Here is a 23,013-nt window from a genome sequence, read left to right on the forward strand (position 1 = left end):
CAGGTTGGTCTTGAACTCCTGACCTCAGGTGATCTGCTCACCTTGGCCTCCCAAAGTGCTAGGATTACAGGTGTGAGCCACCATGCCTGGCCTGAATTTCTTATTGATAACAGTGGTCTGGTATCCTTCATAACGTCCCAACTTCATAGCATCATTTTAGTGGAGCTAACATAGCTCAAAATTAGAATACACATTCTGTTTAGCTCTAACAATGACAAGTGGGTCAAGGGGTCAGGCATGACCCTAGTGGCTTAATACCTACCATGTGTTAGTAAATCCAGCAGAAAAGAGAAAATCATTTTGCTGATCAAATCTCAGAGGGCCTGAGAGCTATAGGTTCGCCACTTGGAACTTAGGTACTAGGAATGTATTATGCTCTTCCTGTTTGGGAACCTTATATTCAAGAAGAGGATGCCTGGGTAAAAAAGAAATTGCACTAATGGTGGAATTCCAGGCATGAACAAGTGCCACAGCTTGTAGAACTGTCATGTTTAATGGGAGTCAGACTCGAAGACCCATTCTTGCTAGAATGGAGTTCCTCTGCCCTTCAAGTGGGATAACAGAAGAATCACCTGGCTTGGCCTCAAAGCCCAGTCTTCAGCCCTGGCTGTCCCTGCTTTTCTGTGCAGTTGGACGCGACACTTCACTTCTTTGGGACCTGTGTAACTTTTCTCTGTTGCAAGGAGGTTGCAACAGATGACCTCTAAAGTCCCTTCATCTCAGACCCTGCTTGAGCCTGTCTGTGGGGAGGAGGATGATAAACCCAAGTCCTCTGAGGTTGGTGCTAACACAGCTCTGGGGTTGGTGACTCATCTAAGTGAAAGATGCCACCCACCTGCTGACAGTGGGTGAGACACTTCGCTGGGCTTTTCGGAGTTGTGAAGATCCAGTTTAAGTGAGAAGTCAATGGTGCTTTTGGGTTTTGGGGGTTTTGTGATGATTATATGATACCACACTCACTTTTTATTGCTTCTCTGGCATCTACCAGCTTCTTCCTTACCTAAGCACAGTTATTTTTGTGTGCATATCTTATTTCTCTTGCCGGGTGACAAACTCTTCTAGGGCAGGGACTCAATCACATGTCCCACTTAGGACCCAAGCCCAGAGTCTTCCCCACAGAAGGCTGTCAATGAGCATCAGCTGATGATGGTCAGGATGCTCTGATGCAGTGGATGAAGGTATGAGCTGGGAGTCATTGCTCTGGGTACACTGCAGGTGAAAGGCAGCACTGCCTACAAGCAGCAGCCTCCCTAGCCCCACGATCCTCCACCCCAGGGGGGGCACATTCAACGCCCCTGGAGGGGTCCAGAAACATGATTCATCCAGCAGATGGGACACAACTATGGCAAATTGGAGCGCCCTGCTCTGTATGGGTGCTGATTCTCAACCCTGGTTGCTCACTGGACCCACCTGGGAAGCTTTAACAAATGCTGAGTTTTGGGTTCCACCCCTGTGATTCTGATTACTTGGTCTGCAGAGCAGCCTTGGCACCTGGACCTTTAAAAGCTTCCCAGGGCCAGGTGTGGTGTCTCATGCCTTTGAGAGACCGAGATGGGAGGACTACCTGAGGTCAGGAGTTCAAGACTAGCCTGGCCAACCTGGTGAAACCCTGTCTCTACTGAAAATAAAAACAAGCTAGCCAGGTGTGGTAGCGGGTGCCTGCAATCCCAGCTGCTCCAGAGACTGAGGCAATCACTTGAACCCAGCAGGCGGAGGTTGCAGTGAGCCAACATTGTGCCACTGGACTCCAGACTGGGTGACAGAGCCAGATTCTGTCTCAAAACAAACAAACAAACAAACAAACAAAAAACTTCCCAGATGACACCAGTGTACAGCCCAAGGTTGTAAAAAAAGGAAAATTGTGGCACACATCTTCAGTCTGCCAGCCCCTCCACTTTGCAGAAGCAAAGGCGCTCCTGAGAATACAGGCGTGGTGCTAACTCTTGTGGCCGGTCCCCTGGGAGAGCCAATGCGATGTCTCCACTCAGTGCAGTGTTCTCAGTCTAGCCTGGAGGAGCTTTAACCTTGGCCCCAACCCCGCCCACAGAATCGGGTGGGACCTGGGTCTCTGCTCTTTTAAAGGCCTTCCAGGTGATTCTGATGCACAGTGTAGGCAGAGAACCCTTGATTTAGAGAAAGCCTTGGGGTCTTTGTTTTTAGTTACCACTGAAAGGGAACTGCTGTCTGTCCCATGGGCTGGGGAGTATTACGTCATGAACCCTTTTCTTTGCCTCCCATTGCCTTCTTGGTCTGAGAAGACACTGGTCTGGGAGTGGACTGCCTGGGGAATGGTTCTGGTCCAGTTGCTACTTATTGCTGTGATCTTGGATGAGTCAGTGGCTCCTCTGTGCCTCTCTCAAAGGAGGAGATGAGAGAATTCTGGCTCCAACAGGTGTGATTAAGGGGAATCTTTATAAAAGACTCTCTCGTAATATGCATCACCGGCCCTGAATGGTCCATTACGAAACAATTTTTCCTATGTTGTGCTTGCTTAAAGCACTCTCCACCCCCTTCCCCAGCACGCCCGCATCTCCCCAGCAGCAATTTCTATAGATGGTTCAAACATTCTTGGCTAAACCCAATGTTGCTTCACCGAATCCAAACACTAAAAAATAAGCAACCAAAAGAAGAAACTGTCACCCAGAATGTAGGAAACATGTCCTACGAGAGTTTGGAAACACCGCCATCTGTCATCCTGGCTGGCCCAGGATGCTCCCACCTCCCAGGCAGACCAGCCTGATGCGACAGGGCTGGTTCTTTCCAAGGAAATCCATAGCCCTGACTTCCATGCAGAGAAAGACAGTGGCTGGAGGCTGCAAAGGGGCGAGAGTGGAAAAAAGGTGGATGGCACATGTCTGGAGTGGGAGGACCAAGGGACTCAGATCAGAACAGAGAGTATAAAGAGGAGGAACAATTGATAACCAAAGGGACACATTTACATGATCAGATTGTCACATTTTGGTTTGAAAGATGTATTTCCATTTGAAAAAAAAAAAAACTTACCCTGGCGTCCTTGGCATTTAAAATAGGAATCTGTTTTAAACACATATTTTTGGGAGAAAGTCTGACATTCCCAAGGGTACCAACACATCACTCCCGCGGGGACCCCCGGACAGAGGAGAAGGCTGGGGCTGCTGGCTGGGGAAGGGGGTGGTGGGGAGTGAGTGTATGGCCTGGAAATGCCTCGCCCTCAGCTGCAGCTGGGAAAATGACAGGCATGTGGAACCTGTCATCTGCCCCTCTGGAGAGGGGCCAAATGTGAAGGCCAGGCCTGTCTGCTGGGAAGGGTGAGAGGTTGGCAGCTCAGGTTGGTCCCGTTGCCTAAAGGAGAGAGGTCCTACAGTCAAGAGCCCTAAGGGTGTTAGTTCCTAAAACACAGGGATGGCACAAAACTGCCCCAGATAATTTTTAATACAGCTGCTGTTTAGTTTAATTTTTAAAAAGATATGTGTGTAACTCTTCAGACTGATAGGACTAAAAGGAAGGTGCACTGCAATGTCAAACCTTCGTTAGGTTTCAGAAAGTGTTTCTGTCTGGACACCTCTGATCGGATGAGTGGGTTTGTGGAAGCATAAAATAGAAGTTAGGCAGCACCTGTGGGAAGCAACAAAGAAATCCTCAGAAAAGGCAAGAGCGGAACCAAGGGGCCCAGCCAGGAGCGGAAGGTGTATGTCTGTCCGCAGGTTCCCTGCGATGGGAAGCACTCAGGAAGCAGAGTGAAGCACCTGTCCCACCCCATGGACCCAGCAGAGGACCAGGAGTAGGGAGAGACCTTTCCCTGGCTGCCCGCAGCGGGGCCTTTCGTGACATTGGATCTTGTTTTTGGCAAACAGATTCTGCAGCTTGAGAATGGGCTTTGGTCTCGACCTCAACCTGTCTCCAGAACAGGACGTGGAGTCTTGGGCTGTGGAGGGAGAGCTCATGCCTGCCCCCAGTCTCTCCGAGAGGGGGCATTTTCATCCCACCCCTAGGGGGTGCTCCAGGCCCACAGCGAATTCCACAGAAATTCCTCCTGCCTCCCCTCTTCCAGTAGGGTACCTTTTCCACCTGGGCTGCACATAGAAATCCCCTGTGGAGCCTGAAAAATACAACCTGGGCCCTACCTCCAGAGATTCTGATATAATCTGTCTGGGGTTAAACCAGGGCAACAGAAACTGCCAAAGCTCTCCCAGGAATTCCAGCTTGCAGCTGGAGCTGAGAACACTGCAGTAGGTAGTTTGTGTCCTGCGACTCTCTTGGGAGGCAGGAAGCAGAAAGCTCTATCTGGGGACTTTGGCCCAGTATCCTTCTCCCTGGGTCTGTTCTACCCCTGAATCACTAAATCCCTCCCCAAAGAGGGCTGGGGCCTAGCATTCAGTACCTGCACTCGCCCAGAACTTCCGCAGTGAGCTGCAGCAGAACTGATAACTCAAGACCCATTCTCAGCCCTGTGCCCTCTCAGTAAATACTGAGTGCCTACTACAGGCCAAGCTCGGTTATAAGCACTAGAATCATAGCAGTGAACAACACACACACAGTCTCTGCCCTCATGGAGCTTAGAGTTGCTAGCAGTGGACAGCAAAGAGGCTCTATTTATGGGACTGGGGTCCCAGGACAGGCTGCACACAGATCAACTGCCCAAGGAGAGACAACTGGCTAATGGTAAGCTGGGCCTGGGCTAAAGGAGGCTGTGGCTCACTCTTCCAGGAAGAAGGTGGGGGACCTGTGCCTCGGACCCTTCTAGCTTGGAACCAGGCATTGGCTGTGTCTGCTCTAGGGTCTTCTAGCTGAGCTCAAGGACCTGGGTGTGGCTACACCAAACGCCACTTGAAGACAGAGGGAGCACTCGGAAGACTCAGTCCTCAGGGATGAGAGTATAGGAGCGGCCATTCCAATGAATCCTTTTCTCCAAGATCAAGTGGCAAGAGAGAAAGAAAATGGAGGTATTCCCATAGCTATGATCTTGACATACCCCCAAAGGTCTCACCACTTTGATTCAATTCAGTTAAAAAAAACTACTGAGCTGGGCCCTGGACACATGACCAAGACACAGGTAATTCTTTCCAGTTACTAGCCACTGACATGAGGGCAGGGGACAGATCCCTGACTTCAGAGGTCCTGGAGAGTTCCAGCCTCAGGCATCATTGGCCTGACCATCCAGGGCCTTGGGGATGATGTGGGTTTCGCTGCAATGCTGGCCAGACGGCTAGCATCAGGAATGGCTGACACATTACAAGGGCTCCGACGCCAGCTCCTGGCCCTACAAGGACGCTTGGTTCAGCATCACTGTCTGGCCAGCAGGACTTCAAGGGAGAGAATGTCCACATGGAGTTCATTCCAAAGCCAGCCCTTGCTACCCTGTGCCAGCAGCCTGTGGTTCCTCGATAGGCCAGGGACACCCACTTCCCCACAGAACAAACATCTATCTGCCTGTCTTTCTGAGATCCAGACCGAGACCTTCAAGGTGAAGGGATTCCAGTTTCTAAAGAGGCATCAACAAACTATCTGGAGAGTTCTTCTTTCCCATCACACCTTTCTCTTCCCTAACTTCTCGTAACAATGGCAATTTCTACTTTTGAGCCACTCTCTCATCTACCACCAATGGCTGTCAGGACAAAGTACGAATGTTCTGACCATTGATCTTTCCAGAGTTCCCTGTTCTGATGCTTTTTACACTTCTCCCTGTACCCAAAACTTCAGACACCCAATTGCCAGAGAGAGTCACAGTTTTGCTTCCTTCCAACAGGGTTTCTTGCTGAGACCCCGAAATCTTAAACTCTCTTTGGGTTCCTTCTCCACGCCTGCTTTCTCCCCAGCTTCATGCCACATGCACTTTTTCAATGAATCCGCCATAGCAGGATCCTAGACCCCCGTCCAATGGCCCTCACCTCTGCCGACCAGGACAGCAAACGCTCAAGTCTCAAGCACTCTGACTTTTGCAGGGAAAGGTCTGAGGCCAGCCCCACAGTTCCTTTAGTGGTACCTGCTTAGGGATTCTACAGGCTTTCTCCTGACCCCCAGGACCAGCTTTGAAGGTGCTGGGATTCAGGTAAGGCCAGGAGCACCTCTTCCTATCCCCCTGTGTCTATCCTGCCTCCTCCACCCATCCATCTCTCCATTCTTCCTTTAGGCGTTTAGCATATAGTCACCAAGCACTATGCCACAGGCCCTGCCCTGGATGCGGTTTCCTACTTTGGCCCCATCACTAGCTCCGTGAGTCGATAAACATCTGTGATCTTAAATCCCCTTCCCTAGATGTTCCACCACTTTTGTCTCCCGAGTGACGATGTTTCAGATGTTGAAGGGCAGACACCGCCATGCTGAGCACCAATCCTTTTACTGGTAGACTGTGGAGCAGTCAGGGAGTCTTAGGGGAAAGCCCAGCATGGTGGGGAGGCACTTTGGCTCAGGGCAGAAGTCATTTACCAGCTAGTGCAGAAATATCTAAAAACGTCAATAGCCAGTAGTTCATACCACTACCCTCCAGCCCTTGTTGAAAAGGTGGATGGGAGGACAGTCTTCTCTATTCCTTACTTTCCTCACCTGTAAAATGGAAAGGCTCGGTGTTGATGATGAGAAAATAGTCATTACACTAATGATAACGCAACAGCAGCCCCCATCTGAGCACTTTTCATGGTCATGGAGCATCTCTGCATCATCTCCGTCAGTCCTTGCTACAACACTACAAGGAAGACATTACTATTCCCATGTAATAGATGAAGAATTCTAGCTCCAGAGAGGTTAAAGAAAACAGTACACAATGGTGGTTAAATCCCATTTCCCACACTGACTAGTTGTCGGACCAAAGACAAGTTACTTAACTTCCTTCTCTGCCTCCTTTTCCTCCTCTGTAAACCCAGTTACCGATACCTCCTCCTAGGGCTGCAGTGAAGATCAGTGATTCAGTGAGATGATGGCGTTGGGCGCTCAGGACGGTTATCTGTTGCTCGGTAAGTGGAATAATAACATTTATTTCTATTTTTATTATTATCGCCCAAGGTAATAACTGTGGCGGAGCTGAGAAATCCCTTTGGTGCCTTCCTATTCTAAAATCCTATTAATTTACATGGCATTTCGCATCCAAAGGGCTTTAATAGATAACATTGATAATTCGCTTGTGAGTGATGGGGTATGTCTTATCTGAAGTGCAGGCTTGACTCTGGTGGGTTAATCTGACAGCTGGAGCTGAGGGCTTGCGGGGGCCAGGGAGGAGCAGCTGGTGTGGCCATTGCCCCGTGAGGTGGTCACCACAGGCATGAACGTGCAGCCCGGAGCCCCAGTGCTTGTGCTGGTCAGCTGGACTGATGGTTCCCAGTGCCCTCCTGCCCTGATGTGCTGCCCTCGAAACAGGGTCTTGTCCAGCTCCCTCCACCTCCTCTAGGAGGGGCTGGACCAGAGAAGCCTTCCTGGGTCCTTCCACCAGAGTGGAATCCTGTTTGCTGCTCTGTCCCCAATGAGCAGGCTGGGATCCACCTCTCATTCACCACTGTGTCCCCCGCATCCAGGGCAGGGCCTGTGACACAGTGCTTGGTGACTATATGCTAAATGCCTAAAGGAAGAATGGAGAGATGGATGGGTGGAGGAGGCAGGATAGACACAGGGGGATGGGGAGAGGTGCTCCTGGCCTTACCTGAATCCCAGCACCTTCAAAGCTGGTCCTGGGGGTCAGGAGAAAGCCTGTAGAATCCCTAAGCAGGTACCACTAAAGGAACTGTGGGGCTGGCCTCAGACCTTTCCCTGCAAAACCAGGCATGTCCTGAGGGCAGCCAAGCACCTGCTCAGACTCAGGGTGGGGCAGCAGGGCCTCAGTGGGAGGAACAGAAGGCTACACTTGCCTCTCCCTTTCCCACCTCAAAGGCAGCCAGCCCTGGCCAGCTGGCATCCAGAGCCCACCGGGGCTGCACAGCCATATGCACAAAGGCTCCAGCAGGGGAACAGCCTCCTATGGCAAAGGTGGGGTCAGCATTCCAGGCTCACCAAGTGTATGTCCGGGATTCCCTGGGTCTGGGAAGAGTGGCACTGGCTTCCCAATGCTGAAACCTGTGGTCCGGCTGTCTCAGCCCAAGTACTAGGACAGCCTCTCCCCCGATGGGAAATCCATGGAGGCAGGAATGCGAGGGAGGGAAGACACATCGTGTTTGGGCCTCCTGCTGGTCCTCAAGGTGGCACACCCTCTCCTCATCATCTGCCTAGCGAACTTCTATGTGTGCTCCAAACCTCAGCTTGGATGTTGCCCGCTATGGTCTGAATGCTTATGTCCCTGCCAAAATTTCTGTGTTGACATCCTCACCCTCAAGGTGATGATATTAGGAGGTGGGGCCTTTGGAAGGTGATTAGGTCATGAGGGTGGAGTCCTCATGATTGGGATTAGCGCCCTTATAAAAGAGACCCCAGAGAGCTGGCCACCTCTTAGACCATGTGAGGACAGAGCAAGAAAATGGCAGTCTACGAACCAGGAAGCGGCCCTCACCAGACGTCCAATCTGCTGGTGCTTTGATCTCAGACTTCCCAGCCTCCAGAACTGTGAGAAATGAAATTTTTATGGTTTTTTTTTTTTTTTTTTTTGAGACAAGGTCTCATTCTGTCACCCAGGCTGGAATGCAGGGGCACAATCACAGCTTACTATAACCCTGAACTCTCACCTCAGCCTCCCAAGTAGCTGGGATTACAGGTGTGCGCCCCCATGCCTGGCTAATTTTTAAAATATTTTGCTGAGACAGAGTCTCACTATGTTGCCCAGGCTGGTCTCAAACTCCTGGCCTCAAGCAAACCTCCTGCCTTGGCCTCCCAATGTGTTGGGATCATAGGAGTGAACCACTGTGCCTGGCCAATTTATGTTGTTTATAAGCAATTCAGTCTATGGTGCTCTATTACAGTCACCAGAATGGACTAAGTTCTCGTCCCTTCCTGAAGGCTGTTCAGCAGCAGAGTCAACAGCTCCCTCTGCATCCTGTGCAGCTGCTCCAATCACTCAGGAACACATCTGGCCGCACGTGGGATGCTCCTCCAGGCTCTGAATTCCCTGCACCCTTGCTCAGCATACTTGTGCCCCAGAAGGCCCTGTCTCGGGTCGTGTGCTGATGACCGTCTCCAGCTCTCTGCAGACGATGTGCCTTTGCCCCAACTGAAGAGACAGAGAGCAGAGGCAGTGACCCAGTTGGCTGGGGTCTCTCAGGGGCAGGGGATCCAAGCTGACCAGGGCTCTGCAAAAAAGTTTCTGTGCAGGATTCCTTTCAGCCTGGAGAGGAGCAGGTGAGGGACACACCTTTGCCTTCTGCTTTGTCCTTGGCTGTCAGAAGGCACGAGCTGCCCGGACCTCAGGCCTGGCACTGCCCTTTGCCTAGAATTTCACATGCTGAGTAATTTACAGTTTTTTGTTGTTGCTTTGTTTTCTAAGTTGCAGCCTTTCACTTGCTTTTTGCTGATGGAAATGAAAACTGAAGGGCTTGAAGAAAGGTGATTAAGTTCCTGCTAGCAGACTTAATGGGGACTTTGTAAGGCTGGTGGTACAGGGACCTAAGCAGGTGGGGGGTGGGGGAAAATGAGATCTGGTGGGCACGAGGCCTCAGTCCACAGAGGATGAGGTGTGGGGTCACCTGCAGCCTCCCTCACTGCAACTGCTGCCATCCTGTCCTAGCTGGCGGGGCCCTCTGCTCCTTGGGCCGGGCTGCCTTCCTTGGTCACGACACTAACCTTTTCTAAAGCACTAGATCATTCCCAGTCCCATGAACCCTCTCAACAACCTGTGAGGAAGGATCAATAACCCCATTTGACAGATGGGGAAACTGAGGTCTAGAGATGGCCTTATTTTCCTGGCAAGCTAAGGGCAAGAACTTAGTCCCCTGACTTCCCGCCTGAGGACACGGGGCTCTGGGCTGTGCCATGGGGAGCTGAGCATTCACTTACTCACATTTCCCTTTATTTATGCAGAGGAGCTTCAAGAGGCACAGAAAGCTGATCGAAAGTGAAACCCGCAATTCTCGTCAATTCAGATTGCTCCAATTCATTTCTGCAAACGTTTATTAAGTGCCTATTAGGCACTGTGCTCTGCTTTCATCTGGGAATAGAGTCAACTCCTGATTTTCCACGCCGAGGGAGGAACGTGGCAACATATTCACAGCCCTGACGAGCTTCGTGCCGTGGCTGGTCTGGGTTTGGGGTGTGCCACTGAATTTTACTTCTCCGTCTTCTTTTAAAGCAGCAGACATGCTTTCCTGACTAAGCTTGCCTTTAATATTCAAATGAGAGGATAAGCCCCAAGTATACACAGGGCCAGGTGGTGCAGGAGTGGGCTGGCCACTAGGGAGCTGGCTTGTGATTTGAAATCTGGCTGTGGATCTAATCTGGGAAGGGGTAATCCCTAGAGACATGGCTCGAGGGCTGAAGGGATGTTCAGATTAGAGGGCTGGTGATGAGACAGATGTGTGGGGGCTGCTGTGTCAGGAGGGCTTTCCTTGACAGGGAGCATTTCTGTTTACAGTGCTGCAACATCTAGCTAGGGTCCCTGGACGCACAAGTCCATGCTTATGGCAGCCTATCTGGGAAACCGACTAGCCTGTTTTGGTATTTCAAGATCTGTTTCCCTACTAGCAAGAAACCAGCCATTGCTCACTGGTTGGGCTCCATTCTGGAAGCCAACCAGAAGCATGCACCAGGCAGAGCCTGAGGGTCTGTCAGGGGTCCCAGTGAGGGCATTTCTGGGGCAGGAAATGAGGAAAGAGCCCCTTAAAAACTGAAGCAGGAGGAAACAGGGAGTTTCAACTTATAGGAAAATGAGGGGCCGTCCAGGCAAGCCTGGAATCGCCTCCCCAGACAAGACTGCAGAGCCTGGGGAGGGGGCTCTGTGCTCTCACTGAACTGGGCCAGAAAGAGCAGGACGCAGGAGACGCCAAGGCAGGAAGCAGCTCCCTGAGAGCGCAACCAGGGGTCTCCCCTCTCCTGCGTGGGTACGGACCACAGAGGTCTCTGCCACTTGGGTGGGCTAGAGGAGCGGGTGGATGGAAGGGCTCTGAAGTTGCCTCCCCTTGTGGCCCAGGTTACCATTCCCAGCCAGGGTCCTAGGCGTTGAGCATGGCAGCTGCAGTATTTTTGAATGTTTTGCAAAATGTCAATGACCAGACAGATCTGGCAGGTGGGTGACAGCAGGTTCAGGATGCAGCCCCTTGCCTATGGCCAAGGCTTCTCTCTTGGTCACCTTGCTTATGCCAGCTCCTCCAACTCCTGAGAACTTGGGTTCCCTTCACTCTGATTTCCACATCCAAGCTCTACCCCTCAGGCTAAGACAGACCACTAAGCCTCTGCCTTTGCTCAAAGACCCATGACTTGACTGAAGCTTACCTTGCAAGCAGCCCTACAGACAATGGACTACAGCGGCTTCCCCCGAGAGGAACAGGATATCCCTAAGCTAGCATATCTCTGTCCTCAGACACCAACCCTCCCCACTCCCCGGCGTATCTTTTAGAGTGATTGAAACTCACTTGGCACCAAAGAACCATCATTGGACAGAAATACAGAAGGCAAGCTATATGGCAGACAGGCCGTGAGTTCTTCCTGGTGCAGCAACTGGCCGCATCGCTAATCACAGCCGTCCTTTCTGCTGAGCTAGGACTTGGCCTCACCATCATTCTGAAGCCAGTGCTCCAGGAAGCCAGTACTCATCAGTCAGCATCAGCACCCAAGAGCAAACCTGTTTTCTGTTGCTGAAGAGGTAGGAGCACAAACTGGCACTTTGAGAACCAGAGTTCAAGTTCAGCAGGCTGGGGAAGGGTCTCCCTGCCTGGGGACCTGCGCTGCCCCTGCAGTTTGCACACAGTATCCTGGGAGGGAGGCTTGAGCACCAAGCCATGAGATGTTAGCTTGGCCTCCTGGCCACCCCGAGTGCTCTGTGGCTGAGGTGAATGTTGGTTGTCAAAATATTGGCCCAGAGGCCTTTTGGCAGTTAGGGCATATTAACTCTGCTGTCCCCAGTAGAACTGCAGGGCTCAAAGAACCCCTAGCCAGCCCCAGGCAGGGAGATAGGGATGGAGCCAAGAGAGGACGAGGTGGAGAGAAGAGGAGGTGGGGTGCGGAGAGGAGAGGAGGTGGGGTGCAGAGAGAAGGGACAATCCTCGAGACTCACCCTCATGGCCCCTCACTTCTCCAAACTCCTCTGACTCACTATGGAAGCTCAACCACATCACTTCTGTATGTGAAATCATCTCTAAGCACTTCATATTATTTGGGGATCAAATTTAACATCCTAAACTTGACTCAGTAGGCCCACCATGGCTCCAGCCTTGTAGTTCTCCTCCCACCCAAGATGCTTCTGCTAGCTCCCACTGAACTACTCAATCCGTGGGACCTGCAATGCTTCCTCTCTCAGGTGTGTAGCAGAAATTGCTAAGTGTCTACTAGTAGCCATTACACTCTTCTTTCTTAGTACCAAAATCCTTTATTTTTAGCTGAGCACACGGCTACCTGGAAAAAAAGACACTTCTGAGGTTTCCAGGCAGCTGAAACTGGTCATGTGACCAAGTTCTGACCAATGGGATCTAAGCAAAATGTCCTGCATGACTTCTAAGAAGCATTACTAAAGGGAAGAGATGTATTCCTCTGGGATGAATATGTGATGGCTGGAGTTTGAGCAGCCTTCTTAGACTATGAGGTGGAGTCTTATGCTGAAGAGGATAGAATGAGATTAGAGAAGAAACCCAGGCCATGAGTATTATGGAGCCACATCCAGGCTTCTTTTACATGAGAGACAAATTAATTCTGATTTTGTTTAGTCCATTATTATTTTGTGTTTTATTACTTTTGTGTTTCTCTTCTTTCTTAAAACTATCTGATTCAATGTCTAAGCATGTTATTTCTCTGTCTGGGATATACTTCCTTTCCTTCTTTACCTGGTTAATTCTATTTGGCTTTTTGAGACCCAGTTCTGGTGTCACCTTCTCTAGAGGGCACTCTGGGCAAGCAGCCCACCCTTGCACCCTTACAGCAGAGACAGCTTCTCTCTCTCTCTCTCTCTCTTTTTTTTTTTTGAGACAGAGTCTCACTGTCACCCAGGCTGGAGTGCGATGGCGTGATCTTGGCTCACTGCAACCTCCGCCTCCCAGGCTCAAGCAATTCTCCTGCCTCAGCCTCCCAAGTAACTGGGACTACAGGTGCCCACCACCACACCTGGCTGTTTTTTGTATTTTTAGTAGAGATGGGGTTTCGCCTTGTTAGCTAGGCTGGCCTTGAACTCCTGACCTCAGGCAATCCATCCGCCTTGACCTCCCCAAAGTGTTGGGATTATAGGTATGAGCCACTATGCCTAGCCAGACCATCCTTCTCTCTAGCAAAGTGCCTGTCTTATGATGTTCAATTGGTCTTATCACTGCTTCTCTCACCCTTGGCTAGCCCAAGAGCATCTGAAGGAGTCAGGCTTATTCATGTCTAGATGTCTGATACCTACTTCCGTACCTGGTGATCAGCAAAATGGGCAAGGAGGGAAGAGAAAGGATGGGGCGTGAGGGTAGGCAGGAAGTCCTAGCAAGTCTCTAGCTTCACGTAGGAATCCTGTATCATTCCTTTCACTGATGACAGATCCATCATGGGGGATAAAAATGGGAAAACCACTGTGGAGAGCTGACTTAGTAAGAACATCAACGCCCACTATTTCTAAAACTTCCAGTTTTATAGCACTTCCCAACTTACAAGGCACATTCATGCACATGTTATCCCTTAATTCTAACAACTCAACTAACTGGGCACTTTCATTATCTCCAGGGCTTAGAGGGGTACCTGACTTGCTCAAGGCCACATGGCTACTAAGTGGCCAAGTGGGACCCGGAAACCAGGTCCTCCGGCTTCATAGCTAAGAACATTCCCACTGTACACTGGTGCCTCTTCCACCTGCAGTGCTCTGGGGAGTCAGGAAAGCAGGCCACGTGCACAACCACACGCAGGCCCGTGTGCGCAAGGGCAAGGGTGCGCACACACCTAGTGCACAGACAGATGTGAGGGGCTCCAGATGCATGTGGCATTTTCACTCGAGAGGGAAGCCATGGCAGAGGAAGGAGCATCGGGACGATACTGTGCAGCTGGTGCATGCAGATGCTCTGCCGCTCTGCTCAAGGACAGACCACCTCAAGCAAGTATAGGGGACGCCAGGAAGCGGGGAGGGCTGGGAACAGGCGGCAGCCAGGGGGAGTCTGCATGCTTTTAGAAACTGCACTAGGGCTGTCATCGGTGCTGGTTATTCCGTGCATTCACCTCCCCCGGAGCGAGAACAGGACACTGTCAGGCTAAGAGACGGCAGCACACAGCATGTCCGTGGTAAACAATTTATTTTTCTACCTCGGTTGCTTACAGGGGAAAAAAATAAAACGTCATCAGGAAGAAGCACAGATGAACTATATACAGAGATGAAGAAAATTCACAATGGCTAAAACGTTTGTGAGGCAAGCATACCAGGACAAGTTCACCAAAGCAAAGCAATTCATAGCAAAACAAAATATGGAGGGGAGGGGGAAAGCCATACAGATTTGTTCTTTGAAAAAAAAAAATACTCATGGAAAAGCCTGTGGGAAAATAAAAGGAAACTAACCAATTATTACATCAAGCATCTTTAATGAGATGAGCCAAACTGCACATGTAGGGTCTCGAGCACAATGACATTCAAAGGTATGGATTCACTCACATCAAATGCATCAAATGGAAGCGTGTGCGCAGGTCACTTCTCACAAACTACCAGCACAAACAACACGGTGACTCTTGAGGTCCAACTGAGTGGTATGTCATTAATCCAAGAGACTGGGTGTATTTCAGTCAGGGAAATGGAGGGAGTCAGGCATGGGAAAAGATCCTTCTAAGGGTGATGGGCAGAAGTGCCAGCCTCGAGATGGGGCCTGATCAGGATGGGCCCCCTGTGTTTCACCCCCTCCCACCCCAATGGTGCCAGCAGGCAAGGCCAGGCCAGCATGGGCAGAGAGGCAAGCTGGGGAAGGCGGGGCCCACTGTGGATCGGTGCCCACCATGCCTGCCATGTGGTAGCACCTGGGTGACTCCACTGTCCCTTCTCGAAGACAGACAAGACTTGTGATTATGGCAACAGCCACTGCCCCAAAAGACAAAGATAGTCAGATAGTGTTTCTATAGCTCCTCTTCCAGATTAGGTTTTTCACATTCTTAGAGAATAGTCTGTCTCTGTGTGTTCACCTTTATTGCTGTCCATCATAAGACACAGGTGCTCCAAGTCACGTATTTGCAACCCCTCTGGACCACTAGCACTTCAAAGCTCACCCCATGAAATGTCCCCAACAAGCCTGTTTGGTCATGACTTAAAAAAATTTGATGTCTTCTTCCTAACTTCCCCTGAGGAGGCTCTATGAAGTTTGTGAGAAGTTTCCCTCTGGCCCCGTTACATTCTGGGGAAGTGGGGTTGGTCACAATGCACATGAGAAGCAAAGTGGGAGGGGACTGAAGAATATTTTCTTTTTTTAATTGAGTGAAGAAATGAGGACATGAGTCTTTTCCAAGAATTAAAAATGAGAAAAAGAACATTCATTCAAACAGGCAGTTAGGACAGACTTTCAGTGAGCACTGACGGGAGCAGGGGCGGCCCAGGCCAGGACTGTGTCCTCTCTCTCTAGAAATGGTCGCAAACCCCACTTTGCTATGCCTCTCTTAAGAGCTAGTTGATAAAAATTATGTCTTGTGAAATCGGCAAATAGTCTGCAAAGTGAAATAAGAACAGAAATTAACAGATTAAACTGAAATGAGAAGTCCAGAGCGGGGAAAAGAGAGGAAGCAGGGGAGATCCCTGATCACAACCCATGATAATTCAAGATGGGATCCTGATCCGAATTCCGGGCTGGGGTGGACACCTGGATGTGGGAAGCAGAAGCTGTTCCCAGAGTGGCTGGTCACCACCCAGGCTTTCTAGAAAAGAACTACTCCCTACTCTAAAAACTATCCAGTGTCTAGCCTTCTCTAGGAACATTACATTTATTCTCACAGAATTCTGAAGATGGGCACAGCCAGGTGCCACTTGCCACCAGGTGTGTGGCCCAGGAAGGTCCCTGCAGCCCCATGTCACATGGCCAGAATGAGGCTCTACTAAGAGTGATATCTGCACCCCCAGCCAGATGAGATGGATGTTCATAGAAAGGGTAAATCCAGGTGGAAAGGAGGACCGTTTATAAAGGGGATCAGACTGCATCTTCCTGAAAGGGGACCCAGGCTACCTGGTTTATGAGTGAGAACAGCCAGGATGAAGAGTCTCGGAGCTCTCTAGGACCTGGGCGTGCTTTCATCTCTCCCAGCTAGCTGTCTTGCATGGCCCTGCTAGGGGGACTCAGAAAGGGGCTGGGAGAGGTTTGGGATCCATGCACAGCATGAGGGGGGCTGGAGGTGGGAAGTGGGTAAAGTGGGCATACAGTGAGGACACTGAAAAGAAAGACCACAAAGAAAACATCGGGACAGTTGGGAGGTGACATGACTGCTGTGCGATGTCACGAAGTCACAGGATCCCCAGGGTGTGGCGGGGGTCTGCAGAATCCACCTGATGGGGATGAGGAGAGGGCAGAGGGCTGGGCTGCCCCATTTCTGGGTCTCCCTTCTGTACCCCAGCCACCTTGGCCAGATCCACCAGAAACCTTCCTTATTGGCATGAGGTGACAGATGGAAGTCAGGGCATCCCAAAGCTTCTCTGTAGCCCTGGCCCTGAGGCTGTGACTCCAGCAGGCATCAAGTTTGGTTCTAGAGGGGCTCAGCTACTCCCTGCGCTCTTGACTGGAATGACACATGGACCTACCTAGGCTTTGTGTCTGGAAACACTTGGCTACTTGGGAGGCATCTGGGATAAGCACAGACACCACACTCCATCAGGAGCATCTCCTCTGGGAGGGGGTCAGGAGGGGAATAGACTCCGACCCCAGCCTGGCTCCTCAGATGAGTGGGGTGGGCCGTCCCAGCCACGGGGCCACCCTTCCCAGTTCAGGGCCACTCCACTCTTACCCTTCCTGAGAGCAGGCAGCCTTACTCTTGTGGCCACTGGTGGCCCCTTTCTGGCCATTAGTTAAAAGAACCAAGAGGCTTCCATAATGAGTGGGAAGGTGGGAAGGACGGAAAAATAAAAGTTTGATGGTTGAGACAGAACAGGGCAGCTAACTCCCAAAGGTCAGGAAGCTGCTGTCTGTACATTGTAATGCCTGATTTCTGTCCCATTCAAACCCAGCTGATTGTATTAAGCTGCAGGGGCTGTGGTCATGACAGATGGGCCCTGGGCATAAACACTCCAACCCCACTCTATCCTCCTTCCCTCAGCTCAACCCTCCCAATTCCCAAAGCTTTGGCTTTAGTGAAGGGCTGGGCACCCAGGGGACCCTATCTCACTCTGCCCAGCCTCAATTTGGTCACTGCTGCATCCGTCTGCCTGGGACAGGCCCAGGGATGCAGGCCATGGAGGCAGAGTTCTACCAGATGTCTCCTGAGCCAACTCATGGGGGCCCTGGGGCAGGCCCTCTGATGAGACAGGTGCCTTAGCATGGGATCCACATTGATGTCTTCCCCGAATTATTCCATGTTAAGATCCCTCAATTCTAACCTCCTGGGACTAGCATCACACTCGGGGCAATGGCAGCCTGATTAAGGAGGGGGGCAGGTTGTGCAGGCTGAGTGCACAGATCAGTGCTGCACTTGGAGGGCCGAGATGTGTGAACCTTTGTGCCTGCCATCCCCTGGAGGGGAAGCCAGGGGAGGAAGTGAGAGGAAAAGCTCCCCTTGAACCTGCCACCAGCTTCTGGGCTGAGCAGGACAGGCAGAGAATGAAGCACAGGGGTGCTGACCCCACGGGTCTCTCCGGGGAGGAGTGGTGTGTATGTTTAAGTGTGTGGACCATGCATCCCCCAATAACAGCCCTCCTTCCTTTAAGCACTGGAACAATACCAGCCCATAAGAAATTTCCGCGGTGACCGTTCTGCATTCTGTGCTGGCAATAGCCACTTGCCATACATGGCTACTGAGTCACTGAAATGTGGCCAGTGTTTTTAAAGGAACTGAAATTTTCCTTTTACGTCTTCTTCTTCTATTATTATTTTTGAGACAGAGTCTCACTCTGTCGTCCAGGTTGGAGGATAGTGGTACAATCTTGGCTCACTGCAACCTCTGCCTCCTGGGTTCAAGTGATTCTCTTGCCTCAGCCACCTGAGTAGCTGGGATTATAGACGCCTGGCACCACGCCTGGCTCGTTTTTATATTTTTAGTAGAGATGGGGTTTCACCACGTTGGCCAGGTGGGTCTTGAACTCCTGACCTCAAGTGATCCTCCTACCTCGGCCTCCCAAAGTGCTGGGATTACAGGCATTGCCAACTTTAATTTAAACCTAAGTTTTAGTAGCTACTTGTGGCTAGTGTTATTGTACCAGACAAATGGACCCTAGGGAGAGAGTGGAAGGTGACGGTTAAGGCCCGGACTGCCTGGTCCAAATGCAGGTCCTGCCCCTTGCATACTGTGACCCCGCCAGAAGGAGTTTCTACCTGTGTGCCTGTGCCTGGTGGGGGTCTCTGCCTGGAAATGGGAAAGTCTAATGACAGTGGCTGGTTGAGTGCTGGCCTCTCTTGTGGTGGTCCTTCTTGCCTGTGCCCTTCCTTCCTTCAGGTCTGGGGACCTGTGGCCATCCTGAAGCAGCCGGCTGCTGGGGGGCATCTTTGGGGATGGCTTCCTCAGTGCAGGCCAAGGAGCCTTGCTGAGGCCCCTCCTAGATAGGGGAACCGCTCCAGCCCTAGGTGACACTGGTGGGGGAGCCCCCTGCACTCAAACTCCTCCATCTTGAACTTCCGCTTCTGTGGCTGCCTTCCCCGCACCCTCTGACCCACACAATCAGAGTGGGGCACAGACCCCAAAGACCATTCCTCACAGACCCCCTTTTCCAAAAGAGGGAAGTAAGGCCCGAGAAGCTGAGTGATCTGCCCATGGCCACTTGGCCAGGTGGTGTCGGAGCCAGGACAAGAGCTTGGGGCTTCCACTGCTGGTTAAGGGATCTGTCTGCCATAGAGCACAGCTCTAGGTGCCCCCAAATGCCTCCTGACCTGCCCGCCTGCACCTTTCCCGCCCCAATGCTTGGTCTGAGGCAAAGACCAGGCCAAGCCCTCACTCTGCCCTCCTGTCATCAGTGTCAGGGCGCCATCTTCCAGTGACACATCTTCACTCCCTTTGCTTCCTAATTAATCTCAGACCCTGACACTCCCAGACCTCCAGGTCTAGACATGGCTACAAGGCAGGGATGAAACTCCGTCTGCAGCCCAGCTCCCCACGGAGCCTCCTCCCTCAGCAGAGAACCCACAGTGGACAAGACTGTCCCTAACACCTCCTCTGGAATCTCGGCTGTCCTTTGCACATGGACACCCCCAAACACCCCAATATATTCTTTTTTTTTTTTTTTTTGAGACAGAGTCTCGCTCTGTCACCCAGGCTGGAGTGCAATGGCGTGATCTCTGCTCACTGCAAGCTCCATCTCCCAGGTTCATGCCATTCTCCTGCCTTAGCCTCCCAAGTAGCTGGGACTACAGGTGCCTGCCATCATGCCCGGCCAATTTATTTTTTGTATATTCAGTAGAGACGGGATTTTAACATGTTAGCCAGGATGGTCTCCATTTCCTGACCTCATGATCCACCCACCACAGCCTCCCAAAGTGCTGGGATTACAGGCATGAGCCACTGTGCCCAGCCACACTCCAATATATTCTTATCTGTATTCCAGATTTGAGAAAGGCTGGGAAAAAGCATACCCTGTAAAACATGGCTTCCTTCATTGTCCCTCCCCCATCCCTACAAGACCACGTGTCTCCTCACTGCTTCTTCCAGGTGAGCTCCCAGGCCTGCCAGCTACCTGGAGCTGGAACAGCCCTGGCATGTGGCGGGTATCACTACGGGCTCTGCCTCAAGTCTTGATACCCACGCAGAGGGAAAGGAGAATCTAAACAGCCCACCCAGATGGACAGCAGCCCAACCCCCAGCAGCTCAACATCAACACAGCCCAGAAGGGTGCCGAAGCCACAGCAGTCAGGACCGAGCGGGAGGAGAAGTGGAGGAAAAGAAGGAAGGGCGGGGAGACATCAAACATCAGGCAGGCGAGGGAGGCCGGCAAGGGGTGGTAGAGGGTGAAAGAAAGCCCCGGGCCTAGAGTTCAGTCCCCAGTGAGAAAAATCCTGGAAGAGGCTTCAGAAAAAGGAGGTGAGCACAGAGAGAGGCCTCTTGCCTTAGTTCTCCTGCTTTCCCTTTAAAAGCTGCCATCCTCAAATACCCAGCACCAGTGAGTTATACTTGAGTTAATCAGAAACGCTGAGCTGTATCCTGGTCTTGAACTTCAGTGGGTTTGAAATTTATCACGTATAGGTCATTTTCAAGTGGATGCATGTATGAAATGCATTCTTTTAGGGGTCCTCTCACCTCCCCCAAAATGCAGCACACCTCTTATGCTTCCAAAGCCCTGGGAGCCCAAGCCACTCACCTGGGAACTGATAGCCATAGCTAGGAGCAAATCCGGGGTAGCCGCGGCCATAGGTCGCCACGAAGTTGGGGTATCCTTGAACACAAAGAGAAAGATCAGAGTCCTGTTAGTACAGCCGCCTCAGGTCTGGGGTAAAATCTCACGGAGGGTGGCAATGAGGAACAGCCCGAGTTATTTTCCTTCACAGAATAATTTGTCTCCCATGAGGGTTTTTTTTATCAAGGGCCTGGGTCACCTCTCTCCCGTGGCCAGAGGCGCCGCTGTCAGCTGTTGCTAATTAACCCGTATTTGGGCAGCCAGACCTTGCAAAGCCCATGTACTTTTCTGAACCTTCAGAGTAAATGCCATGCATCAGCACCAAACACAAGGCCTGCGCCCGGCTCTGACATTTGGAGAGCTTACCCTGCATGTACTTTACCTTAAAGCTATTGACAGTAGGAGATTAAAGTCCTTGTGATGCCTCCTCCCAAGGCAGTGGACAACAGAGCCAGCACCAGACAGAGCATGGGAACTCAGGAGTCACAGCTTAGCGGCCAAACTCAGGGCTCACCCTGGGCCTCTGGAAAACGCTGGGCCTGACGAGCCATGGCCCACATCGCAGTTTTGACACTCCACAGAGGAGGCAGGATCTTTGGAGAACGGTGAGGGGCTGGGTGTGTTAAGATGCAAACCACAAAGTGTAGCTCAAACTCAGGAGCCCCGTGCGGTGTGACTGGATGGGCATTTCACAGCAAGCGTATTATTTCTAGACCCCCGTCTCAGCAGACAAGCTAGGGGATGAGTGGTTCACTGAAAGACGCTTGTAGAAACTGCCACTGGGCTGGCCATTGGGCACACAAGAAACTCAGCTAGCAAGTCCAGGGCCCGGTGTGACCATCTCAGATCTGTCACTAACCCCCAGTGATGTGAGGTGTCATTCAGCTCTCAGGGAGTCATTGTGACTGCTCAGGCCACTTCGTTCTTCACGTCCCTGCCTGATTCAGGCTAAATGAAGGCCACATGGGCCAGGCTCACTCTACCTCCCTCCACTCAGTATATGTGTAACCTCAGCACATTCACACGCTTAAGATGCCACCACGGCCACCCAACCACCGAGAACATGCCTTTCGTTTTGACCTTGGAGGTGAATGTCAGTGGTCGTTTTTGGCTGCCCAGCCCCTGAGCCTCTCCCTGTGTGTGAGTCTTGGAGAGAGGCCCACCCCTCATCACAGAAGCTGAGAAGGTTCCCTCCTGCTCTTCCTGGGGTTGGAGGCTGGGAGGCAGGCCCATGAACCTAGGCTCGACAGATGGAAGCCCTCCTTGGGATGTGCCTCTGGAGCTGGTAGGGCAGAGGAGGAGGGACTGGCTCTGAATTTATTCTGGTGTCAGCAGCAGAATCTGGCATCCAGTGGTGGCAACAGTGGCCCCCTGACCAGGTCATTCCTGAGTTGTCCCCTTGGCTAAGGCTGGGGCTCTGACCACCCAGCTCCCCCAGTTCCTGCCTGTTTTGAGTCCTGTTCTCCAGCCATCTGTCAATTCTCCAGCACTGCCCAAGCTCCTTCTAATAATCTCCTTTGCTGCTTACAGCAGCCAGGGTTGCTTCTGTTGCTTGTGATCAAAACAATGGCAAGCAATGACTTTGATGGCTGGACTTATGGCAGCCTCCAGGCTCTCCGGCAATTGAGGGCAACAGTGGCATTTTCCATGGCTGTCTCTGCCCTTCTACGCACCCCCTTTCAAAACATCCCTACACACAGCTCTGGGGTCTTACCACCCACCTGCTCAGTGGCTTCTCACACATCACACTGACCCCTTTGTGACCCTGCAAGTGAGGGCTAACGGAAAAGGATCACTTACTAAATTCCACTTTGCCTGCACTCGGCAACAGGAGTCACAGTCTGCTTGTCTTCCTGCTGCCTACTCAGAGCTTTTGTGCCTCGGAGATGGGCTCCGCCGTCCCTCACTTCCTGGTGGATGTTGGTGTTGTAGCCTCTGCCTAGGATCTGTGGATCTGCCACCAGACCTAGAGCGGAAACTCACGGGTCTGAAGTCAGGAGACCCGGGTTCCAGCCCTGCCTCTGGCCCACAACCATGTCCTTGGGGGTTGTTATGATTTGATGTTTGTGTTTCCCCCAAATTTCTATGTTGAAATTTTAACCCCCAAGGTTAAGGCCTTAGGAGGTGGGGCCTTTGGGCTGTGATGAGGCCATGAGGTGGAGCCCTCATGAATGCGCGCTTAACAAAGATGCCACAGAGAGACCCTCACCCCTTCCAACACGTGAGGACACGGTTAGAAGGGGCCATATATGAGGAAGCGGGCCCTCACCATACATGGAATCAGCCAGCGCCTTGATCGTTACTTCCCAGCCTCCAGAACTGTGAGAAATAAATGTTTGCTGTTCATAAGCCACCCAGTCTACGGTAATCTGTGACAGCAACCCGACTTAACATAGGAGTCTTCCTTTTTCTCTTGGAGCTTAAGTCTTGTTACCTGTAGAAAGTCTTGCAACAGTGATGTGCCCAAATTCTCAAGTGAGATCAGCTGTGGCTCCTTTCCCTTGCTTCCCCCGGAACCTTCCCAA

The 23,013-nt window shown here is 51.6% G+C and overlaps 1 protein-coding gene across 3 annotated transcripts in view; it reads right to left on the bottom strand.

Moving 5' to 3' along the window:
* MSI2 (musashi RNA-binding protein 2) overlaps positions 1–23,013 on the bottom strand; it is a 435,331-nt gene that overhangs the window by 39,520 nt on the left and 372,798 nt on the right. For 2 of the 3 annotated variants that reach the window (XM_011953723.1, XM_011953722.1), the window contains one exon: positions 20,453–20,527. In XM_011953723.1, the coding sequence (XP_011809113.1) occupies positions 20,453–20,527 (75 nt within the window). Of the gene's footprint in view, positions 1–14,162; positions 15,676–20,452; positions 20,528–23,013 lie in introns of those variants that run through there. The other variant, XM_011953724.1, reaches the window with a different exon arrangement.

The sequence above is a fragment of the Colobus angolensis genome, unplaced genomic scaffold (assembly GCF_000951035.1).
Source record: "Colobus angolensis palliatus isolate OR3802 unplaced genomic scaffold, Cang.pa_1.0 Scaffold37, whole genome shotgun sequence".
NCBI lineage: Eukaryota > Metazoa > Chordata > Mammalia > Primates > Cercopithecidae > Colobus > Colobus angolensis.